General features: G+C 33.1%; 1 protein-coding gene across 1 annotated transcript; it reads right to left on the reverse strand.

Moving 5' to 3' along the window:
- Positions 1-402: 402 nt before the first annotated feature.
- On the reverse strand, positions 403-23,856 carry LOC111691998 (putative glucosylceramidase 3). Its single transcript, XM_023455620.1, has 7 exons — positions 23,291-23,856; positions 16,283-16,567; positions 9,736-9,846; positions 7,780-7,939; positions 7,590-7,675; positions 2,159-2,439; positions 403-575 (listed from the first exon to the last, which is right to left on the reverse strand). Exons 1-7 carry the CDS (start codon positions 23,801-23,803, stop codon positions 476-478), a joined length of 1,536 nt encoding a protein of 511 aa, XP_023311388.1. The 5' UTR covers positions 23,804-23,856; the 3' UTR covers positions 403-475.
- Between the last annotated feature and the right edge of the window lie 245 nt (positions 23,857-24,101).

Here is a 24,101-nt window from a genome sequence, read left to right on the forward strand (position 1 = left end):
CGCCTACTTGTTAAAATGTGATCCTAATGGTGTAGCATCATTTGGTAATATTGGTTTGATTTGCTTCGTCGAGTAATGCGAAATTTTAAACTTAGAATTCAAAATTGCATTGAAGTCGAAGGAGGGCATTTGGAAGATATGATCTTTAAAAATTGAATTATTATTTATTTCAGTCATAAATCCCATAAAATTAGCTACATGTCAGTCCATTAAAAAGTTAATTTACTTTGATCAGAAAGTTTTTATTCGACTTTTAAACTGCATAGTCTAATATGGGGAACCCTGTATAAATAAACATACATTTGCTGAATAATCTTTCGCTTATTTTAAAAATAATATTTATTAAGTTTAAAAAATAAAGACGGAACGATTAAATAAGGATATTAAGAAAAAAAAAGACAATTTACTTTTCTAAATATTTACTTTAATTGCATTATTATTTTTCACCACATTATTATGTTTCAATTACAAACATCTAACTGTACAACACTGTATTGATAGAGTTTGCTTCTATTTGTATGGCAGCGGTCTGTCCCTGGCTATTCTGTATGCGGACACTAGTCTTCTCGCTGCCACTATAACAAAAACGGTAAATTTGTAATTTTAAACAGGGTGTTTCCAAAATATGCTACAAAACTAAACCAAAAAATGAGAAATTCTACCTTATGCAAAAAGTTTTCTGTTAGCATTAGTTCAAAAATACTTAACAAAAATGTTACATACTGATTGATACAAGGTGTATTGGCAAAAAATACATTTTTTAAATACAAAACTCGAATACGGATCGTCAGATTCAAATGAAACTCGGTATTGGTCTTTAAATTATCGATTGCAATAATTTTATATACCTAGACTCAAGGGAGTCTAGCCGCCAAATGCTGTTCCATTACGCCAGAATAGTTTATGTATTATTTCATATTTTTCTGGTCAGTATAGCAATTTTCACAACAAAATTCACCTGTATACAACTCATTCCATTACACAAATCTTTCCTGTAATTGAAATCAATATTTAATCAAAAATTCTGACCAGGAAAATAACGACTATCTTAACACCTCTCCTGGGTAAAACCAAAATCAAAAATCTTTATTTAAAGAAACGCTACGAGGAGCGCTCAAAAAAGTTTGGCATCCTAAGCTAGCACAGATAAGGCTTCTCTCTTCTTCTACCACTCCTTTTTGACCAAGATCCGCAAAACTTCTTGACAAGAACGAATTGTAGGCATTTCGCGGGACATACACAGAGCCCAAGAAAGGGCCGACTATGCCGAGGGTCGCTCTTGGGCCACTCGCAACAAGGCCTCGAGGGTTCCATTAATTAGAATAGTTTTCAAACAACTTTGCAAGTTTGAAACGATCAGCTATAATAAATTTAACTGGTATAATCGATTTACATGTAACTTTATTGAAAACTCCAAGTGAATTGCGTGAAGGGTACAGTTTTAACACTATTCCAAAAATATATATGCACCATCTACACGATAAGACATACGTTTGACAAATACATATTTCTGGAAAATCCACATGTGACCGCATCATCAGAAGCAGTTTGAGAAGCGATTTCTTGTATTTAAAAGCTTAAAAATGATTTTCGTATGTAGTTCAATATCCTCCACTATTTTTTGCACATGTCCATGGTTTATATTAATTATTAATTTAGAGTAAACTTTGATTTCTTTTGTTTTTTATTTCACCCTTATAAAATTTCCATTTACTTTGTAGATACTGCAACTTCTTTAAATAATATATTGATGACAATTTTTATGTGACTATTTTAATACGAATAGTTTAATATTTTTTATTAAAATATAAAACTGTATCTTTGTTTATTTTTCAAATATATTTAATTCTGTCGGCTTCTTCAAATTTATAATATTGAAATAGTAATATTCCAACTTAAAACCTTTACCAAAATTAGATTCTTAACGAGGTACTCGATTCTTTAACTAAAGTTTAAACTAAGTATTTTATGAAACAAGGAGTTACGAAATAAAAATATTCGTTTAACTATAAATCACACAACTTACATCTTCAAAAAGAAACACATACACAAGTAATGAAATTTTCTCTCTAGTAGTCTATAGTTAACGACATGACCTACTCTTCTATAATATCCTGTATTATATAGAGCATATCAGAATACAGACATTCAAACTCACCTGTTAGATATAATTAATGCTATTAAATTGTCTGGCCTCAAGAATGCCATTGCTCTCACATTATCCAACTCCTCCACTGTGGTTTCCAATCTAATGGAGTCGGGAACTGCAAACTTTGAGAAATGTCCCAGAGAGTAGAACATTGGCTGTTTGTAAAACTCCTGCATGGTTGCGTTAATCAAAACTGGAGAATCGAGATAGTTGTCGATATAGGTGGGGCCACCTATCTCATTTAGAACCATGTTCCAGTCCACCCAACCAACTGCGCCATGCTCTAGATTCTAAACAAAAATGAAATTGTGAAATTTGTAGAAAACATTAAGCTATTCCCAAGAGTAAAAATAGTGTGGCAGATGTATAACAATAACATAGTTGAATAAGTAAGAAGGAATACAATAAGTACTTAAAGTTGGAAAGAAACAAAAAATGGCAGGTACAATAATTAAAAGTAACAACATGTATGCAAATATTTAAGAGTTCAACGATATTACTGATGTCAACAATGGGGCTATTTATACATATCTAAATTGATTCTACAAATGCTAAGCAAATAACTACTCTTATAGAAATTCAAGGAATGCATGAAATCTATCGTTTTTTAATAAAATAGTACTTTGCTTCGTCACCATTATAGACGACTTAGCCACGTTGCACACTAGCCGGACCGACTAACCGGATCCGGCTATCCAGATCCGGCTGGCTCTTTCACACATAATTTAATTTCCAAACCGGTTTGGCCGATATTATTAGACTCAGTTGCATTTTTATCACGACAAGAGATGGATCGTAGACGCATTGCGATTATGTGGCTTGGCTATTGCTGATGTCGCAATAAAAAAGAAACAAAAAATATGAAAAATATCCGAAAAATATGAAAATGCTAAAGTTTTGTCCCAGTGTACAGGTCTGGATTCAAGCAGTGGTATAAATAATGCTATATCTACTTCTAGCGAACAATAATTGAGTACAAATATTAAAAAAAAATAATTGACACGTCCTGTTCTTTTCAATGAAACCGGACGACTGAACCCGGCAGTGTGAAAGCGTCAATACAAAACTATGCACTACTACCACTTCGGTCGCCGGATAGCCGGTACCCGGCAGCCTGGCTGGCAGTGGTGGCGACCGGCTACAACCCGGTGGCCGTTCGCCGGATAGCTCCTTCCGTCAACGCTTTCACACTTGCCGGGTTCAGTCGTCCGGTTTCATTGAAAAGAACAGGACTTGTCAATTATTTTTTAAAATATTTGTACTCAACTATGTTTGTTTGCTAGAAGTAGATATAGCATTCTTTATATCACTGCTTGAATCCAGACCTGTCCAATGGGACAAAACTTTAGCATTTTCATAGTTTTTGAATATTTTTCATATTTTTTGTTTTTTTTTTATTGCGACATCATATAGCCAGCCACATAATTGCAATGCGTCTACGATCCATCTCTTGTCGTGATAAAAATGCAAATGAAACTAATAATATCGGCCAAACCGGTTTGGAAATTAAATTATGTGTGAAAGAGCCAGCCGGATCTGGATAGCCGGATCCGGTTAGCCGGTCCGGCTAGTGTGCAACTTTTTAATCTAGTTTTAAGTACGTTATAAGTGGTGTTCCAGATAAAATTTATGAAAATTACGTACACCTGTTGATATGAATTACCTACTCCTACGAAAAACACGTACACAAACACCACAGGTGTTTGAGGAGTAATCAAGTGGCCTAAGAACACGAATTCTTATTGGGTTAGTCGAACCGCGTGGTAATATTGCCAGTAGTATATCCAGTTTAAGATTTTCTTTTAAAAAAAGTGAACAATATATCTTGTCGAAGCGTCAAGAAGTCTCAACCAACTACGTGGCAAACAACTTAGAAATTGTTTTACAATTGACAACTGCCGGGAAGCTCGAAAAACGAACCGGCAGATCAAATACCTATTGCTCTTATCAAATCTTTACTTAAGAGTAAATAATTTTTCGTTCCACTACTGGAATATAATTTCTCCATAAAACGAAAAAACACAACTTTTTCATAATAGTTATGTTTTTTCTGTATTTCACTACAATCGCTGACAAGACTAGCCCATTTTATGTACCTATATTTTGTGTAGCAAGAGAATGTTATATATTTAGGTACTTATTCATTTTGTATTCAAAAGCTGATAACTGAACCAGATGGACGTAATTGCACCTAGCAATGGTAAGCAAAAACTTATTAATGCCCAAAAGGTCATTTATTTGTAGGAAGAAAAGTATTTAAGGCATGGTAGTACTAAATAAGTGCTCTTCCCAGGAAGGAAACCCAGTGTTCACAATTCATATCGAAAATAGTATATACGAGGTATTAACAAAATAACCGAATTACACGCTAATGGAGATATTTAGTGGTACGCAATTGGCAGCTTTGCGTTGAGCATAACCTCCTCTGTAATAACATGTTCTTGGATTGTTGATTTTCATTTCATTTTCGTGATAATGTTATTCGAGTGCAACGTGTTTAACTGTTTGTGACGATATTTGAAATGTACGAATTTCTGGTACAACGATGCAACCCAAAATTTTGTGCGAAACTGGGGAAAATTATTACGGAAGTAACTTTTAAAACAAGCTTACGGAGATGACGCTATTGGTCGTAAGAAATGTTACAAATGGCCTTTCACGATTTAGTGTGGTCGTCGGTCAAATGAAGATGATCATCTATCAAGAAGGCCTTCCACTTCAACTGATGACTCCCACTTTCATAAAGCAAAAAATCTGGTGTGTGCAAATCGCCGATTGACTGTCGCAGAAACTGCAGAAGAGGTTAGCATCTCAATTGGGTCATGCCATGAAATTTTGACTGAAAAATTGAACACGCATCGAGTTACAGCAAAATTCGTTCCTCGTTTGATGTAATGTACCAGCAATAAGAAGATGGGTTTATAATAAAAAAGGATTAAAAAAATGTTTTAACCACCAATAGATTCCTCTGGCAAATTTGTTTTTGTTATGATAGCAACCTAACTTTTCTGCATATTTAACGCGGATAATTTACTGGGGTTAATCAATTTATGGCTAGAAGATATTTTCCTCAATAGCGTTGGTAAACGCCGCTGGATATACATTATACGAGAATAATGCATGAGTTAGGTTATATTACATTTTTGCACTATACCAAAGGCATTCGGATGCGGTACACAGAAATAAGTATACTTCTAATACAGTTGAAAACAAAGAACAAGAAAAGACCTCCCATTGTCTTTTTTATTTTCATTAATCGTAAAAATGAAATATGTAATAACACTATCACTATCTATCAATATCTGTTTAAAGATGTACCTAAGAATAAACGGTACTTTCACTCTCTTTAAAATTTGAAGTATAAAATGTTTTAAATGCTGCTCAAAGCTATTTCTATAATTTATTTTTGCAATATTTTACCAATTAGCTAAAATTCCTATAATACAAGGTGCTTTCCAAAGTAAGCGGGACTTTTCAAAAATATGTATTTCTGGTAAGACCATCTACGAGTATTGGCAATTACATGACCTCGCAAAGGTGACTGATGTACTGTGAAAATTTCATGACATTTGTACGAATAGAAAAGATTGATTCGTCGGTAAAAATGAGCATCGAACACTACAGTTAAGTTTTGTTTTAAACTTTGTAAATCTTTTACCAACACGTTTCAGTTGATGAACGAAGTTTACGGTAATGATTATTATTTATCACGTGGCAGACTTCATGAGTCATTTAAAAACGTAGTGAGGACATGCATGATGAGCAACATATTCGCCAACCGAAATCCTTTGTAACCGCAGATTCCATTAAAACTGTGCGTGAATTCATCAAAACTCAGCCAAAATCTTCATTGAAATTCATGGAATTCGAATTGAGCATCTCAAAAATATCAGTGTGCACGGTTCGTTCCACACAAGCTGGCCGACGACCAAAATTGCTCAGATTTCAACATTCGAAGGATTTCAAGGAGGCCAAAAACTTCCTTTACAATATTGTAATTGGTGATGAAAAGTGGTGTTTTCAATATGATCCACAAAGGCGCCAGACGAGCCAAAACCCAAAAAGTGAAATCAATGTTGATTTGCCTGATTCCAATGACATTGCCCACAAAGAATTAGTTCCACCCGACCAAACCATTACTGTACAATTCTATCTTAATGTTTTGATGCGTTTGATGCATTCTATTTATCGTATTCAGCCAGAACGTCGCATAGAAGGAAGTTGGCGTTTGTAAACGATAATGTGCCATGACACCTGTGACCGACTTTTACCTTTGCAGAAAAATGCTTTTGCCGATGAAAGGAAAGCGTTTTGTGGACATAAAAGCCATCCAAAAGACATGTACCTACATCCTGGCGGACATCGCTGCTGACGATTTAAAATACTCATTCAACATGCTTTTATACCGCACAAACAGCTGTATTGAGTCGGAAGGGGACTTTTTGTTGTTCCTAGTTTTAAAAATTCCTGTTTGGAACTAATATACTATTTATTTCAACCTTGCTGTTAATAAGGAAAGCTATAATTATACTCAAGGTAATTGTTCATAAGTATCTTATCTGCCCGTAGCAAATACAAGCAATAACAGTGTACCTATTACTAAGCCATATAACAGAGATCTTGCTTATGAAAAATATTTAAATCATAATCTAATGCAAAAACTAAAAGTTATTAAATATATAAACATATATGGAATGTCTCTCCTGGGATATTTATCTCTGATCTAAATCATCGCAAAAATCGTGGTTTATATTTCTATATAACAAAACTCAAAACTGAATGGTTTTATTTTACCTCAAATAAGAATGTCACGTATGTATACAGGTTATGTCTTATTAAAAAAACACACTAATTAAAAAACTATTTAGCGAGAAAATGCATAATTTACGTTCCTACGGATATATCAGTTTCAACAATTGCTACATAAATAAAGTATGTTCTAATATTCAGTGTACATGTGAGCAATATAGATTATTGGGTACAAAATAAGACCAACTAACTTATTTTTATCAAAAGTTGTTCCATTTAGCCGCTAGAGGACGTTTTTCAAATATAACTTTGCCATTTTAATATTTGGCATACTATTATATGCATATACATACCTTTAGACATAATAACGAAAGTAAAATTACTTACAGAAATGAGAAAAATATCCGTCCATAAACAAATATTCATATATTTTTTGAATGTATAGTTTTTTGTTTTTGAAGAAACTCATATTTTGACCTCAAAAAACTATGTTCCAAATAGAACAGAATATTGCGACATCCTGTATAATAAACTAAAGTGTATATTATTTTTCTATCATCTTCAACAGATGTGTTAGTTAGTTAAAAATTTAGACACGTTAGAGAATTTGCGTTTACAAAAGAGTGGTAGTGTTTTGCTACATTTTATCTGCAAATTTACATTTTAATGTTATTTTTCTTCTGTTACTTACGTCCAATATATCGTTAATATAGTTTTCCCCTCTGGACCAGCTACCTTTCCTTACTGATTTGTCCATGCCAAAAACATATAAATATCCTGCGAAGAGAATGAATGAGTTCTTAATTTAATTTCTAAATATCTTCACATGCTTTATATTCAAGATATTTAATAACCGTATTGTATAAAAACAATGTAGTTACCATTACATGCTTCTGATGATATAAAGAACCAATCCTCCTTATCAAATAAGGTACGTACTATGTTCAAAATCTCCAAACTAGAAGCTGGTATCTCAGTATTTGCATACCAATGAACTGCAACTCCGTCAGCATAACTCATTGTTTTTTCATTTTGTAGCAGCTAAAATGAAATACACTTTAATTAGCAATAATAGTAATGAAGTCGACAATTTCTTTTAATTTAGCAACCAAAACAGTAAAAATTTAAAGGTAATTCACTCTCAACAAAGTTTAACAATTCCCTTATAGTACCAGATACGAAAAATTTCTAAATAACAAGTGAGTTCTTAGATTATTTTGGTACATTCTGTATAATAATAATTTTTGCTCCACCTTTCGCGTGAGGTAATTTGAAAGTATGATAAAATTGTTCCTAAATCTAAAAACCTAAATTTTGAGTAACTGAATGTTCAATCTGCTTGGTAAATCCTACTTAAAGCTACCTTTATGAAAAACTGTACATCCCACGTGCGTGTAGAAACTATTTTGTGCATCACAGAAATACAGGTTGAACAAAGGCAGGTCCTTCAACTTCTAAACATTGTTCACACTTTCTAATAGAATCCTATGGTAGATGCTATTTAATTTGGGAGACTAACAAATGGTGCAATAAAGAAAAATTGTATGCATAGATTAAGGCAACTGTCACCGGATTCTATTAGAACAGCGATCCACAAGAAACTAATCCGAATGGATGGAAAATGTTTAGAAGTTGAAGGAAGACATTTTGAACATTTACTAAAATAAATTTGACAATTAAAAACCCTTGACAGTTGCCATGTTGATTGTTACTTGAATACGTTAAAAAATTAGGAGTTTTCATTTAAAAATTTTGAGTTTTCCATATTTCCTGAACTTCATATTCGATCATTTTTTTGGCCACCTTGTATAAAAACTGGAAAACTTTTATGCCAAATCCGATAAACTAGATAGAAAAAACGTCCAATTTGCACAAAAAATAAACTGTGTTTCCCAGAAAACTAAATTTTGCTGAGAGTCTGCATCTGTCAATTTTTGCCTAAAAATCAAAATATCCCGGAAACGGCCAATCCTAAGTATGGAGTGTGCAATATGTTTTCAACTTAAAATAAATGCTCTTTCCAAAAATGCAATAATATACAGGGAGTTCCATCGATGACCTTGAAAATATTTTAACTTGAGTTAACAATTTGAAAAAAATCTTTTGTGCGATTTTCCAGATATCCATCGATTAAGTTGAGAGTTTAGAAAGAAAAATGTTATACAGTATCTAAAATTATTTTAAGCAAATGAAATTTTGTGTACACAATGCATAAATAAAGTGGCATTTAACATAAAAAAAATGTGACGTAGATAAGAAATATTAGGGGACTGGAAAGAAATATGTTTTTTTGTTATTTTCGAAATGTAATTGTTATTTGGATCTCTTATCGGTTTGATACAAATTAAAATTTTAAAGAATGATGCTCTTAGATACTTTTAGAATTATCTAAATGACATTAGGTGTTTAAAAATATATTCCTTGTGTATACTTTTCGGATTAAAAAATTACCGAAAAATTGCTTCATTTTTGTGCCAGTGGTGCTATAATTTTTTAAAATTTCTAGCATCTCAAAACTGAGAGTTGCAAAAACAAGTCTTTTTAATTTTCAGTTTTAGCACGTTTTGTGTTGCATTCCGATATTCAAATAAATTCTACAAATATTATTATAAACACATTATGTTATGATTATTGCTGAAAGCTGAAGGTTTTTTAATGACACTGCAAATTTCTTAAAATTTTTGAGAATGCGAATAAGAAAAAGTAATTATTTTGTACCGTCTTCATCGATATTATTGAAACACATTTTTTAAACAATTAATAGAAGTTTCTGGCCATACTTTTTAAAGTGCCTTGATTCTTGTAGGTACTTACATTAACCAAAAGATAAATCTTACCAATGATAGGTTGCTAAACGTGTTCCTGCTATCGTCATGTAACATAATTTTTAAATCGCTGAATGTTGAATTTCTTATAGTTGGTCCCAAATTTTCGCCTACCCATTTATTCTGAAAACAAATATGTGGACATAAGCCATACAGAATTAAAAAATATGAAGGACTGTGAAAGAAAAATTGATGGTTTACTTTGTAGGTAGGTTTTTACAATTTGTCAAATAAATGACAAAAAATGAGTTCAATATAACCAATAATTATATGCAATTACTAAAAATTTAATTATTACCTCTTTTTATAATTATAGTAATATAACACGCAGGGATAAATATGAATGATTATACAGATGTAGACAATAAATTTCAGTTATTGTTAATATAAATGCTACCAGACATCTACTGGGTGCCCCTGGTTAAGTAAGGGTAGCACAATTCTGACTATGTCGCAACTTTATGATGCTTTGCTGATAACGCTGTTCTCAAAACCTTCCAAACCAGTATCAAAGAACCACGCACACATTTATTGGAAATCGGTAACCCGTCAAATTGTCTGAAAATAAAATATAGTTTGAGATATCTTGATCAAAATTTGTCACAGGCCCAAGACCCAAAAGTGAATGCGAGTTCGCATGTGGCACCAGCCTCTGGAAACAAAGAGAAGATTTTTGAAGAAATAAAAAAGGCAGGCGTAAAGAAAAAAAGGGGGCGCAAAGCTGAAAAGCGCGCGTAAAATTAAAAAAACGGAAAACAGCTGTCAAGAAGTAAACAGCCAGGAACAATGAAAGAAAAATGTAAGCGCAAATTAAAAAAAACGGACGTAAAGAATAACCAAACGGATAAAAAGTAAGAAAAGCGGGCGTAAAGTAAAAAAATATTTGTGGTATAGAAACAAGCAGGTGTCTAATAAAAGTAGCGAGACAAAAATGGCATACGATGTGTTAAAAAATGCAGGCACGAAGGAAAAAAACGAGCGTAAGCAAGCGGGTGGAAAGTAAAGAAGAGGGCGCAAAGTAAAAAATAGCATATAGTAAACGTAAGCAGTCGTATAGTAAAAACAAACAGTCGGAAAGTAAGAAAAGTCCGCGTAGAGAAATGCAGGCCTACAGAAAATTGTTGCGGGAGTGAAGTTAAAAAAGCTTAATATCCAAGCGGGTGTATAATAAAATAAACGGGACTAAAAATAGCAGACGTAATGTAAAAAATAAGCGGGCAGAAAATGTGAGTGAAAAGTAAAACAAATGGGCTTAAACTAAAAGAGCAGGTGTAAACTAAAAAAGCGAGTGCAAATTAAAAAAGCATAATAAGACAATGAAAGCATAACAAGAAAAAGTGGGCACAAAATAAAAACAACTTAGTAGAAATAGAAATAGCAGGTGCAATATATAATAAGAGGGCAAAAAAATACGGACAAATAGTAAGAAAAAAGCAGATGTAAACTAAAAGAGCGGGTGCAAAGTAAAAAAAGCGAGCTGAAAGTAAAGAGCTCATGGAAGAAGAAGATGCAAACATATAGAAGAAAATACAAATATGCTTTAAAAACAAATTTATGGGAAGTAAGAAAAAAATACAAACGTAAAATGAAAATGGGGCGCAAACTAAAGAAGTTGCTGGAAAGAAAAAAACGGCCGTAAAGCAAAAGCAGTATGGTAAAAACAACTGTAGATTTATGTTAATCGTTAATGGTAAGATAATAATTATGCTAACTTACATTAGCTATACAAATTTGCTTTCCAAAGCTCATAAGACTTCAAATAAAGGACTTTATGATAAAGGAACTCGCCTTGTTTTTCTCAGAGAAAAAGAGATAAAGTGAGGAGAGTCATAAAAGACTGTATATAAGCGTGATGGGACTCGCTCATTTTCAATGACTCGATAAATATTCATTTTTGGGGACTTGGGTCCAAGACAACTTTTGATCAGGACATCTCAAACTATAACATATTTCATTTTCATATTATAATTTGACGGATTGCCGATGTCCATTAACTGTGTGCGTGGTCCTTTAGTATGCGTTTTTGGACACTTATATTAGGGTCAAATCACTTTAATAAGAGGAACTGTTTTATTTCCGTTCTAAAAATGTGATCCTATCATGAAATAATTAAATTACACAGGTCAACATTTGATCTAAGAATAATCACCGGACCTGACCAGGGTACTTATACGTTTTTTGGATCGCTGATTCCGAATCTGAGGTTGGCTAAGCTCCATTACGTCAGGTTCAAGGTCATTTGAAGGTCAAATGGCCAAAAATGGTCTTAAAAATCTGAAAAAATTCATACGTATGTTTTTGGGGTAGCCGAGTTCAAAGCCGCTGCTATTTTTATCATTCAAAGACATGTAAAGGTCGTATCAAGGTCATTTGAAGGTCAAATCGAGAAATATGGTCTAAAAAAATCTGAGAAAATTTATACGTATGTTTTTGGAGTAGCTGAGTTAAAATCCGCTGTCAGTTTCACCCCTGAAGGCCATCTGAAGGTAATATGAAGGTCATATCAAGGTAATTTGAAGGTCTAATCGAGAAAATCGGTCTAAAAAATCTGAAAAAAATTATACGTATGTTTTTGGGCTAGCTGAGTTCAAAGCCGCTGTTATTTTCACCATTTAAGTACATATAAAGGTCGTATCAAGGTCATGTCGAGGTCATTTGTAGGTCAAATCGAGGAAATCGGTCTAAAAAATCTGAAAAAATGTATACGTATTTATACGACTCCTGGCCGAATGAGGCGAAAACATAAAGAAGGCTAGCCAGTTAAGGCAACTTTCCGGTCAGTTAGGTAGAAATATAAGCATGTCCAGCCAATTAAGGCAAGACGAGTGAATGTCCTAGCCAGTTAAGGCAAGACGAGTGAATGTTCCGACCAGTTAAAGCAGGAAAAAGAGTGTGTACAGCCACTTAAGGCAAGACGACAGAATGTCCCGGCCAGTTAAGGCAAGAACATAAGCGCGTCCAGACAATTAAGTCAAGACGACTGAATGTCCCGGCCAGTTAAGGCAAGAACAGTAACGTGTCCAGCCATTAAGGTGAGACTTTCACCCCATTTACACCTTACTGTTTTAAAAATTGTTTTCAATAAATGAATCTCCTTGTTTAGCATACAAATTAATCATCAGCTTTGAATCGTTTACGTTTAGTTTCAAACGATCTTCTAATTGATTTTCTTTTACGTTCTACGTTTGTGTCTCTTTTTAAACACCAGCAATAGTCGGCCAACATATTCTTTCCCCAGACACCCTGATATCTTTTCTCAAAGTCACTCAGGTCCTGATGCATTCTTTCAGTTTACCATTGTTGCAACAATATTTTTGTAGTCGGGGTCTTTATTATTGCCTAACTTTACTTAAACTTAAACTTATACTTTTTCGTGACTTTCCTAAAACTTCTCCGAGCTGCTTTCTCTTTATCATTCATTCGCCTTTCAAATTCTTCATTTTTCAGAAGTTTCCGTATATCTACATACACTTTCACTTTTAAAAGAAAATCTTCTTAATTTATCTTTTAAATGGACATAAAATTGACCTTGGACTGATTAAAAAATAACCTTGAAATGATCTTTACACGTTTTTAGATTACATCACAGTATAGCTCAGAAAACTCAAAAACATATACATAAATTTTTTTAAATTTTTCTTCGTTTGACCTTCTAATGATTTTGGAATGACCTTCAGATGTTCATAACGGTAAAAGTAATATTGAATTTAAACTTAGTAACCCTAAAAATATACGTATAAATTTTTTCAGATTTTTTAGACCGATTTTCTCGATTAGACCTTCAAATGACCTTGATATGACCTTCATATGACCTTCAGATGTCCTTCAGGGGTGAAACTGCAGCGGATTTTAACTCAGCTACTCCAAAAACATACGTATAAATTTTCTCAGATTTTTTAGACCAAATATCTCGATTTGACCTCCAAATGTCCTTGATACGACCTTTAGATATATTTGAATGGTAAAAATAGCAGCGGCTTTGAACTCGGCTACCCCAAAAACATACGTATGAATTTTTTCAGATTTTTTAGACAATATTTGGCCATTTGACCTTCAAATGACCTTGAACCTGACGTGATGGAGCTTAGCCAACCTCGGATTCGGAATCAGCGATCCAAAAAACCTATACGTACCTTGGTCAGGTCCGGTGATTATTCTTAGATCAAATGTTGACATAAAGGACATAGTTTTTAAGAAAAAATTAAAATTGTGTCATGCTACATGTACAAAAATAACACACCAAAGTAATGCTTAATATCTTCAAAAAATAATAATATGCTTCTTAACCGTTTGAGAAAACTATTTAAGACATTTCAAGAGTCGTTGACACATAATAAAAAAAGAGAAAATAAATTTAAGAGACAGACCATTTATAATATCATTATACCGAAAAACGCCGAAACCACTAAAGAAAGAAAAAGTGACACTAATGGCTCTAAGATAATACAAACTAACCTGATAATAATGTGTAGCTCAGCTTAAATGACATTCATCTCTATGGTGATTTCATGCTTTCTTATCACATTTCTTATTTAATTATTTTTGTTGCAAAATTATTATTTGATAACACTGGTTAATACATTTTTTATTTTAAAATTTGACGGATATCAAAACAATACGCAGTGATTACATCTTTAATCCGGCTCACCATTTTTAGCAGTCAACATAAAGAGAAGTACGAGCCAGACTTTCATTGGTGTTTGGAGCGTGACGTCAATTGGGTTGCGTTTATTCGGTTCCGGGCAATTCTGTCGGCACAAGCAAATAGGAGTACGCTCGGGAGAAGTCCGCGTATATCTTTCCGTTAATTTAATTGTGATTGCAATTAAGTTATTAGTGATTTTGGTTTTGTGTTCTTAAAAATGAAGAGTAGTTCAAGCTGGATGGTATTTTAAAAATGAGCTTTCGACAATAAAAAAAATTCAGGCTGCTATCTCACAGGATAAAAATTTGCCTAGAATATCTAGAAGGACGCTTTTGCGAATTATGCGTGACATGAATTTCCATTTTTTAAAACGAAATCGAAAGAGTATGCCGATAGAAAATGTGGAAATAATGATATGGCGAAGAAACTATTTAAGACAAGTATTAGAAGCTCGAAAACTAAATCCTAGAATATATTACACGGACCAAACATGGATAAATGAATGCAAAAGGCACGATGACAATATCCAAAGCAAATGGCGGGCATTTTTGGAAGGATTTTCGACTGGATTAAAGTCACCTTCTGGAAAAGGGCGTATATATAGTTCAGTGTGTTATTATCATTGATAAAGTATGATATCCGCGGCGTGCGCATATGGTAGATGTAAGTGGGTGGTGGTGGGCCATCGCTATCCGAAAAGACGGCACTCAACAATTGTGGAGTTGATTCACCGTGAACTTATTTTTTATAATTTTCTGTTCCTTGACCCCTTCTCAAGTAGTACGTCTATGGAATCTTGTCCTCTGCACCTCTCACCTCTCTTACTCGTCTAGATATGAATCACTGCCCATTATTACGGAACACGGGTATAGGCTGTTGAACTTTATGTTCTCCCAATTGGGTTTGTACCAAATTTCATTAAAAAACATTCACTTTAATTATAAAATTAAGTGTTTTGTCGGTATAATGCCATCTGTGTTATAGTCTTGCCGATATCAATTGAAGAACCAAAAGGATGACAGTATGTATCAGGTTCGGTCGTTGACGCAGCAACGCGGCATTTAAAAACTTGTTCCCATATTTATATAGCCATACCCATATATACAGGTCTGATCGAACTAAACGTGCAGATGGTAGAAATGTATACGTCCAGTTGAAGAATGAGCGTGCGGGCAAATAGCAATACACACTGTTGCTCTGGTCGACTGCGACATAAATTTCAGTTGTCGAAAAGTCGCCTGGCAGTGCAGTGCAGCAATGCGGAATTTGGTGTGATATAGGCACCTTCTATTAATCATTCATATTACAATTGCGAACGGGAGAAATAAGAAGATATTTTGTTTACTAATATTATTACAACATGGCATTTTGGAGACCTTTTGAAACAGAACAAAACGAAATTTACCATCAATATAATAAAATTGTTTGAGGACATATATAATTAAAATATGTTGTTGGTCAATTGAACATATATTAGAAATTTTCTACACATTATATACAAATTATTATAATTTTTTACATTTAGCAGAAAATTTGTTTAGGGACGCCTATGAAACTCATTAAATTTGATTGCTCGGTTTTTTATATATGTTCAACTGACTTGGGAAAGGCTATACCTCATATTTTAAAACTATTTCATGTTTAATATTTTACTTTCACAAGATTTAGGGTGTCACCAAATATATTTTGCAAGAAAATTAGTACCTACCTAAATATTAAAAAAATATATGTTTTAATGAATTTTCTATAATGAATATCGCCATGACTAACTGATCATTAAAAAATTATATTTACAGCAATATAAAATCATAAACTAGGCGACGGTTTTGCGTTGCTAGAAAGGAGCAGTAGAATTTTCCATTAATGAATAATTAATTTAATTTAAATATTTTGATAATACATTCTCGTACTTACCATTTGAGAGGACGACCAGCCCATAGAATTAATTTTCGTAGAAACTGTTAATCCATCACTAGGCTCATTCTGCGTAGTCACACCCCAGAAGGAGATGTTCTGCTTTTCATATTCTTCGTAAAACCTCAAAATGTAATCGGCCCACAGTTGATAGTATTCTTCTTTAAGACTGCCTATGCCAGACCAATCGTTGTTCGTTTTCATCCAAGTTGGCGCTGACCAGGCAGAGGCGAATAGTTTAATATTGTCGTTTCTCAATGCCTTTGCTTGTAAGATAAAGGGAATCTAGAGCAAAATAATATAGAGGTTAGTGTACGCTAACTTATAAAATATTTCAAATTGAACATACGAAACTATGCTGGACGTTGATATACAGGGTGTATTTAAATGAGGGGGCGGAAATTATACCAGAGATTTCTTAGGTGAAAATAAGTTGATTAAACCTAACGTGCTTATATAACAAGTCGCATAATAAAAAAGGTACAGGGTGTCAAAGTGAAAAATAAAAAATGATTTTTCCTTAATAATTTCTAAAGTTTTAGTCAGCCATGTTTCAAATTTTCTAGCGAGAGAATGTTTGGGTGAAAATATGAAATATTGGACTTTTTTAACAAAACTGTATATATGTTGAAAATGGGTAAAGTTAACTGTTAGATATTTTTGATTTTATAAATTATTTCGGATTCAATACTTCCAGGAATATTAACTTAAAAAACGCACATTTTTGTTAATAAATTCAGGACTCATTGAATATGAATACAATATCACGAACGACTTTTAAAATAACGCAAAAAATTGTAGTACCTATCTGTCATTGAAAATTCACAACAAAGAAGTACCTAAGTACGTTGTTAGAAGTGATAAACATTATGCATTGAAATTTAAAGTGTTTTGAAATGATGACTAATTGAGATTACATGTTAATCAATGCTCGAGATGTATTTTTTTAAATTATGTAACTCCATTATCATAGTTACTTATATCCCTTTCTTTGCCTATTAGGCCTTTCAATCCGTTAAAAATGTGTAAAAAATCTCAAAAGCAAGTAAACCAAAAAATCTTATAGTTCATATACGCTTCGTTTTCTAGATACAGGTGTTAAAGTTTAGATAAAAAAGTATGATTTTGCTTCCACAAGGTTGACCGAATCAATGGAACTGGTCCACCATGTCCAATGTTCACCTACCTCCATAAATTTCAGTATTTAATTGATTAGGGATACATGCCATATTAGCCTGTACGCCAATCCAGACATTTGAACTAAAGGCGTCAACTACAGCATGTGGACTCCGATTAGCCTAAATTTGCGTGATATGATATATTCCTCGTAACTCTTACCTTACCTCATCCGTATTGCTGCCAAATTAGAACTTTTTTAAGGCGTATCTCAAAACATAACATAACGTTAATTTTGTGTCAAAGTCTGGTGGATTGAGTATACGAGGTGTGACAATTAAGTTCCGGGAATTTAGTTATAACTCGAGAACTGGCAACACTACGTCGTTCGTCAATATTTGTCTAGAGGGGGGGACCTTCCTTTTAGGTTCAGTCCAAGGTTGAAGTCAATAGCATGTTTGGTTTGTGTTTTATGCGTATTTTTCAGAAGTAACTTTTTAGTGGCATCGTGAAAATGACTCGCATTACAAGCAACCTGTTGATATTCAATTTTTAGTTCATTGTGCAAGAGTTATTGGCGAACTCATTATGGCAGCGTACAAAAGGTCAAAGAATCTGTAAACGTGGTGCTGAACGGGTTGACTTCGGAGGACTACCAAGGGTGCTTCCAATCGTGGGAGCAACGTTGGAATCGTTGTGTAGAGTTAGAGAGAGACTATTGCGAAGGCCGTTAATAAAATTTTGCCCGAAACTTAATTTTTTTGTTTTTTATTGGCAAATTCCCGGAACATAATAATTGCCACACCTCGTACATTGATTGTATACATTAGACAGTTGTTCCTGAAAGACTCTTCAAACTTTTCTCCCATTTTTTTCCAAAATTGCCTCTTCTACATTTTTGCTCTGAATTAGGTCATTTAATATAACAATAAAAGCATACTATCGCTTTTCGTCGACGCTTTGTTGTTATTACGATGAAACATCAACGAAATATAATAGTGTTTTTTTGTTGTTGTTATATTATTATACAGGGTGTCTCATAATTAGTGTCCAATAATTTACCACTTGATTCTATTGCCAAAAATTAGAATATTTTTTCATACAAACATGAATCGAGAAATGCTTCCTAGGAACTACGCCCCACTAAATGGAGCCTCAAAAAATAAATTAATTATTAAATTAAAAGTCGAAATAGATCATAAAATTTTTCAAAAATTTTAGCCAGGGGTGTTTCAGTTGGGGGAGTCGTCGATTTAAATTTGCCCCTATTTTTTTTTGCTTGCCGAAATTTTCAAATTTAAATGCAAACATATGATAGACCTTCATTCCCTCTTAAAAAAGGCCCTCTCTATTTCTTTTCCAGAAAAACGGATTTAAGCATTTCATTACATTACCTTAATACAATACAAAAAAAATTTTCTTGAATAGCTAAAATGGGTACTTGTACCATTATGAATTTTGATATGTATCATTATACTTAGTAATAAATAACGTAAAAAGTGCTTAGAAAAATTTGTTATGGGTGTCCCAAGCAGGGGGGGAGGGGGTCGGGTAAAATTTGCCCCAAATTTTTTACTTTCATTTAAATTAGACAAACTGTCAAAGAAATCGAAGTAAATAAATTGTTGTTATCATAATCTGTCTGCATATTTTTGTATATACATATTATTATTATTATTATCACCACTTTTTCATAGAAAAATAGAAAACTCAGATCTATCAAATTTTACTGTTTAAATTTGAATATAACAACAAAGAAATTAGGGGGCATCGCTCCCTTATGAAGCATTTCTCGACCCATGTATATGAAAAAATATTCTTATTTTTGCAATAGAATCTAGTGGCAAATTACACAGCCACACAGAAAAAAAAAAGTTGGGTATACTTTTTATGTGACATATATTTTTGTAGTAATTTGGCCTCCTGAACATGAATCTAGGGTCATAATTGGCCCATCACGTCATAATTTTTTTCTAACCTCAAAAAACTTCTGAAAAATAGTGAAAATTGATGAAAATTTACTGGGAAAATTTGGAAAAATATTTATTTCCACATCAAATAGTACATTTTTATGTAAAAGACTCTGCTGAATTCAAATCCGCTGTCATAATTGAGCTTGAACGTGTGGTTTTTTTTTCTAACCTCAAAAAACCGAGCAGGAATCGCTATTTTCAAATTCTGAGCGGATTTTGACCAGATTTTGTATAAAGGGGTTTTTTGGGTCGCTGATTACGAATATGCATTCACATTGTAAAAATTCAAGACGTCTGATCCGATATGGCGGGTGTACTTTTTTGAAATCCACCGATTTCAGTAAAATTTGGCATCATAAGGATTGGCTGGTTGATCTCACCTTCATTAATCACACATCTGGAGCCAGATTTTCATAAATCAAGGTAAACGATTCCACTCCCTCTAAAAATGTAACTTCGCTTAAAAAAGTGACTTAAGGCTCTACACATGTAATGATGTGTAGTGTGATGTGCTTAACTACTATGCAGTTTTCCTATGGCATATAGATGCTTTTATTTCTTAATAATTTTAAAGTTCAAGGAAAAGGACACATTACTGCCACACAGCACATCATTGCATCTGCTTATGCCTTCAATCTAAAAATGTGACTTTGCCGAAAAAATGCCGCCTACTCGGCCTAAAATTATGACTCTGCCTACAAATTTTACCTTGATTTATGAAAATCTGGCTCCAGATGTGTGATTAATGAATCAACCAGCAATCCTTATGATGCCAAATTTTAATGAAATCGGTGGATTTCAGAAAAGTACACCCGCCATATTGGATCAGCCATCTTGAATTTTTACAATGTGAATTCATATTCGTAATCAGCGACCCAAAAACCCCTTTATACAAAATCTGATCAAAATCCGCTCAGAATTTGAAAATAACGATTCCTGCTTGGTTTTTTTGAGGCTAGAAAAAAAACACACGTTCTAGCTCAATTCTGACAGTGGATTTGAATTCAGCAGAGTCTTTTACATAAAAATGTACTATTTGATGTGGAAATATTTTTTTTTCCAAATTTTCCCAGTAAATTTTCATCAATTTTCACTATTTTTCACAAGTTTTTTGAGATTAGGAAAAAATTGTGACGTGATGGGCCAATTCTGACCCCACATTCGTGTTCAGGAGGCCAAATTACTACGAAAATTATATGTCGCATAAAAAGTATACATAACTTTTCTTTTCTGTGTGGCTGTGTTATTGAGACACCCTGTGTATAGGGAACTAAAAATAGGCATACTTGGGTTAATTCCCCTATATCCGAAATCGCTTCGTTTAGCTCCCAAATGGCCTCAAAGTTCGTGAAATTTTTTTTTAATTTTGTAAATAACTCGAATATGTATCAATCGATTTTGATTATTTTTGGGGTGTGAACTTTATTTTCCATCTACAAACCTTGGTGCCATACAGAGTGTTTTTTAAAACTCACAACTCCTACAAAATTGATGTATGGTGATAATAACCGTACATAACTTTTTCCTCTTTGGAACAATAATGAAAACTATTTTTTATTTGATAGATGATACCATTTGGCTTAGGGCCTCTTATAGAATTTTGATTAAATGAGCGGTCGTTTTATCTACCAATTCTTAATGAATATTTACTATGATAAGATATACTATACATCATCTATCGATATGGATACACACTTACGATGAATTAAGAGTTATTTACAACGTGCCTAATTTTATTGAAATAATTCGTAAAAACAATCAAATAGAATAAAAAATGCTAAAGATAAAAGTAACAAAGTTGATGTTATTAAATTTAGTATAACTTATTATAAAAAATGACAACCATTGTTTCTAAAACAAAGGTTAATTCGGGCTACTTTTTAAAACATTATATGGTATTTTGGATGTGCCTCCACAACTCTTCTTCAGTGCTAGATGTGTAAGCTTGCACTGTTGTTTTCAGAGAGCCCCAAAGATAATAGTCGCAAGGTGTTAAGTCTGGTGAACGTACAGGCCATTTAACAGAAACATAATATCTACCGATCTATCGACGATTGAATCTTTGGTTCAGATACTGCCGGACATTTACAGTGAAAGAGAGCCATCATGCATAATCCACATGTTAGCTCTGAGTAATAACCGCATATCTTTCAAAAACTCGGGTTTTGCAAAAATTCTAAATAAATTTCCCCATTCTATTGGGTAGAATAACAGATCCAATAATAATGTTATCAATGATCCCAGACTAAACATTAATGCGACACTCATGTTGAGAATGTTTCACTTTAACGTGGATTTTCTTGAGCATACACAATGTTCATTGTGAATATTTATTATTCCGCTTCTAGTAAAACAGGGCAGTGGCAGGTACAATGATTTAAAGAGCAAACTGAAATTACTGCCAACCTACAAAATCAGAGCCTGCTGGCAGTTTGTTAAGTGTTGTAGTATGGGTAACAAGATAATGTATTCATTTAAAAAATATTTTTTTGTACCCAAACCACACTCATTTAATCAAAATTTTACAAGAGCCCCCAAAACATACAAATGATATGGCCTATCAAATTAAAAATAGTTGTCGTTATTGTTCTATAGGGGAAAAAGTTATGAATGAATATTCTCAACATACAATAATTTTGTAGGTGTTGTAAGTTTTAAAAAACACTAAGTTTGTTTAACACCAAAATGTATAGATTGAAAGCAAAAGTCCACACTCCAAAAATAATCAAAATGGAACAATACGTATTCGAGTTATTTACAAAATTCAAAAAAAATTCACGAACTTTGAGGCCATCTAGGGGCCAAACGAAGCGATTTCGGATATAGGTGAAGTAACCTAAATCTGCCTATTTTGAGTCCATGAATCTGTGGTCTTCCGTTGTACACGTTATTTTGGGACACCCTGTATACAAAGAAGAAAATGTAACAACCGAGGGTCACCAATAATTTTCCAAAGGTGACTTGAGTTTTTTAACAATTGTTCTACTGCTTGAGTTGCTCATGAATACTTGAGTAGAAAAAACTATAGAGTTATCATAAGCCTAAGAATAAAAATCGAGAATCATGTCCAATATCATTGGCACGTACGTACATAAATTGAATGTTTGACATTTCTGCACCGGTTAAAATGAAAAATCAAAGTGCAAGTGCTTTATCTATAATTGTGTACCTACTTGAACTTTCTCCTTACATAATAGAATAATGAAAATATTTATATTCATAAATTCATGAACAACATGCACAATAAAGAATTAACTCTGAATTTATAGAATTACACTGCCTTTCCAGTTTTATTAAAAAAAAAGGAAGTCAAATTTTGTGTCGTGTGTTGACGGTATACAGAAGGATTTTATAATTTAATTTTTTTTTTTTTGAAAACGGTGTATCCTATCGAATATTGACAAAAATACCTATTCTACGTTATTTACCATACCCCTTCAGAAATATTCTCCGCTCCTGAATTATCTTAATTATCGTCATCATATTCAAATTATGCAGCGTAATTAAGTAATCTGAATTGATTTGGTCAACTCCTTAGGCAGAGAAAAACAATTTTTTAAAGAAAACTTCGACATTTATCTCATTTATCATCACCATGTTGAAATCAAATATTAGGTAATGCCTTTAAAAAAACAGTTGCTTTTCACAAAAGCTCCATTTCGGTAACGAAACTTTTCCGAGCGTATGTTTACATGAATTTTTAAAAATTGCTTTGGAATAAGTAGTCCTAACTTTTAAAATTTTTTACTCTTTTTTTAACACCCTTGATAAAATTCAATACAATTTGATGTTGGAAAGTGTGATTCATTGTTTGGTTTCATATATAAGGCATTTACGATACAATGGCAGTATTTTTGTCTTGGAATTAAGTTTCACTATGTGTACTTGCTGATCATATTCAACTAATAGTATTATTTACCTTAAAATCGAAATCATCATCTTGAAGTGCAAAATGTTCCAACGTGTCGTCCCCCTCTACATCATCATAAGAATATCCTCTTGTTGAAAAATCTGTTCCACCAATGGGAACTCTACACAAACTATACGCGATACCGCTACTACCAAAATAGCTTTCGATTAAATTTTTCTGAGCCCCTTCTGGTAGTAGCTTTATGTTGATACCTGTAGAGTCTGTGAAAGCCCCACCAAATCCGATGATACTTTGATGTTTTGTGTCTTGATCAATAATGATGGAGCTTTCTTCTCCATCAGTATTTTCGACGAAAGATCCGGTGGTGCTGTAGAATCCTAATTTGGCCTTGCTGGTAGAATACACTTGATATTTTCCAGTAGATACATCCAAATCTGGAACGGTGTCACAGTATTTTGCATTGCAGACGCACACACTTCCCTCGTCTGTTTCTCTAATGTTACAGCTTTGACTGAGAACTGATGTTACAAGTATGGACAGTATTAACAGTGAAACAGCCATTTTCGTTACTGACTAGTATGTTCCACAAGTACACATTGGCAAAGCCCTATAGACACTGTTTTAATACAATTTTTTTCAAGCTTTAAATGTAAACTATTTTGTTTATCGATAATCAGACACTTATGCATAATGACGCAAATTAAATTGTTATAATCAAGAGGCACTACAAACACATCATAAGTACTATTTTTTTACATAGGAATGTTTTTCCGGATGGTCTCCCTGAGAGTAGAATTGATAAATGTTAATTACACATACCTATAAGAAAATACCAAAGCTTTTAAAGAAATGGGATTTT

The sequence above is a fragment of the Anoplophora glabripennis genome, unplaced genomic scaffold (assembly GCF_000390285.2).
Source record: "Anoplophora glabripennis isolate ALB-LARVAE unplaced genomic scaffold, Agla_2.0 scaffold747, whole genome shotgun sequence".
NCBI classification, from domain to species: domain Eukaryota; kingdom Metazoa; phylum Arthropoda; class Insecta; order Coleoptera; family Cerambycidae; genus Anoplophora; species Anoplophora glabripennis.

What these genes read in the sequence shown, in the direction of transcription:
- LOC111691998 (XM_023455620.1), bottom strand. Translation starts at nt 23,803, where the DNA reads ATGGCTGTTTCACTGTTAATACTGTCCATACTTGTAACATCAGTTCTC. An exon ending in GCTGGTCGTCCTCTCAAATG is followed by an intron (nt 9,847 to 16,282) that starts GTAAGTACGAGA and finishes ATTTGTTTTCAG; the next exon opens with AATAAATGGGTAGGCGAAAA. An exon ending in ATCATCAGAAGCATGTAATG is followed by an intron (nt 7,676 to 7,779) that starts GTAACTACATTG and finishes TTCTCTTCGCAG; the next exon opens with GATATTTATATGTTTTTGGC.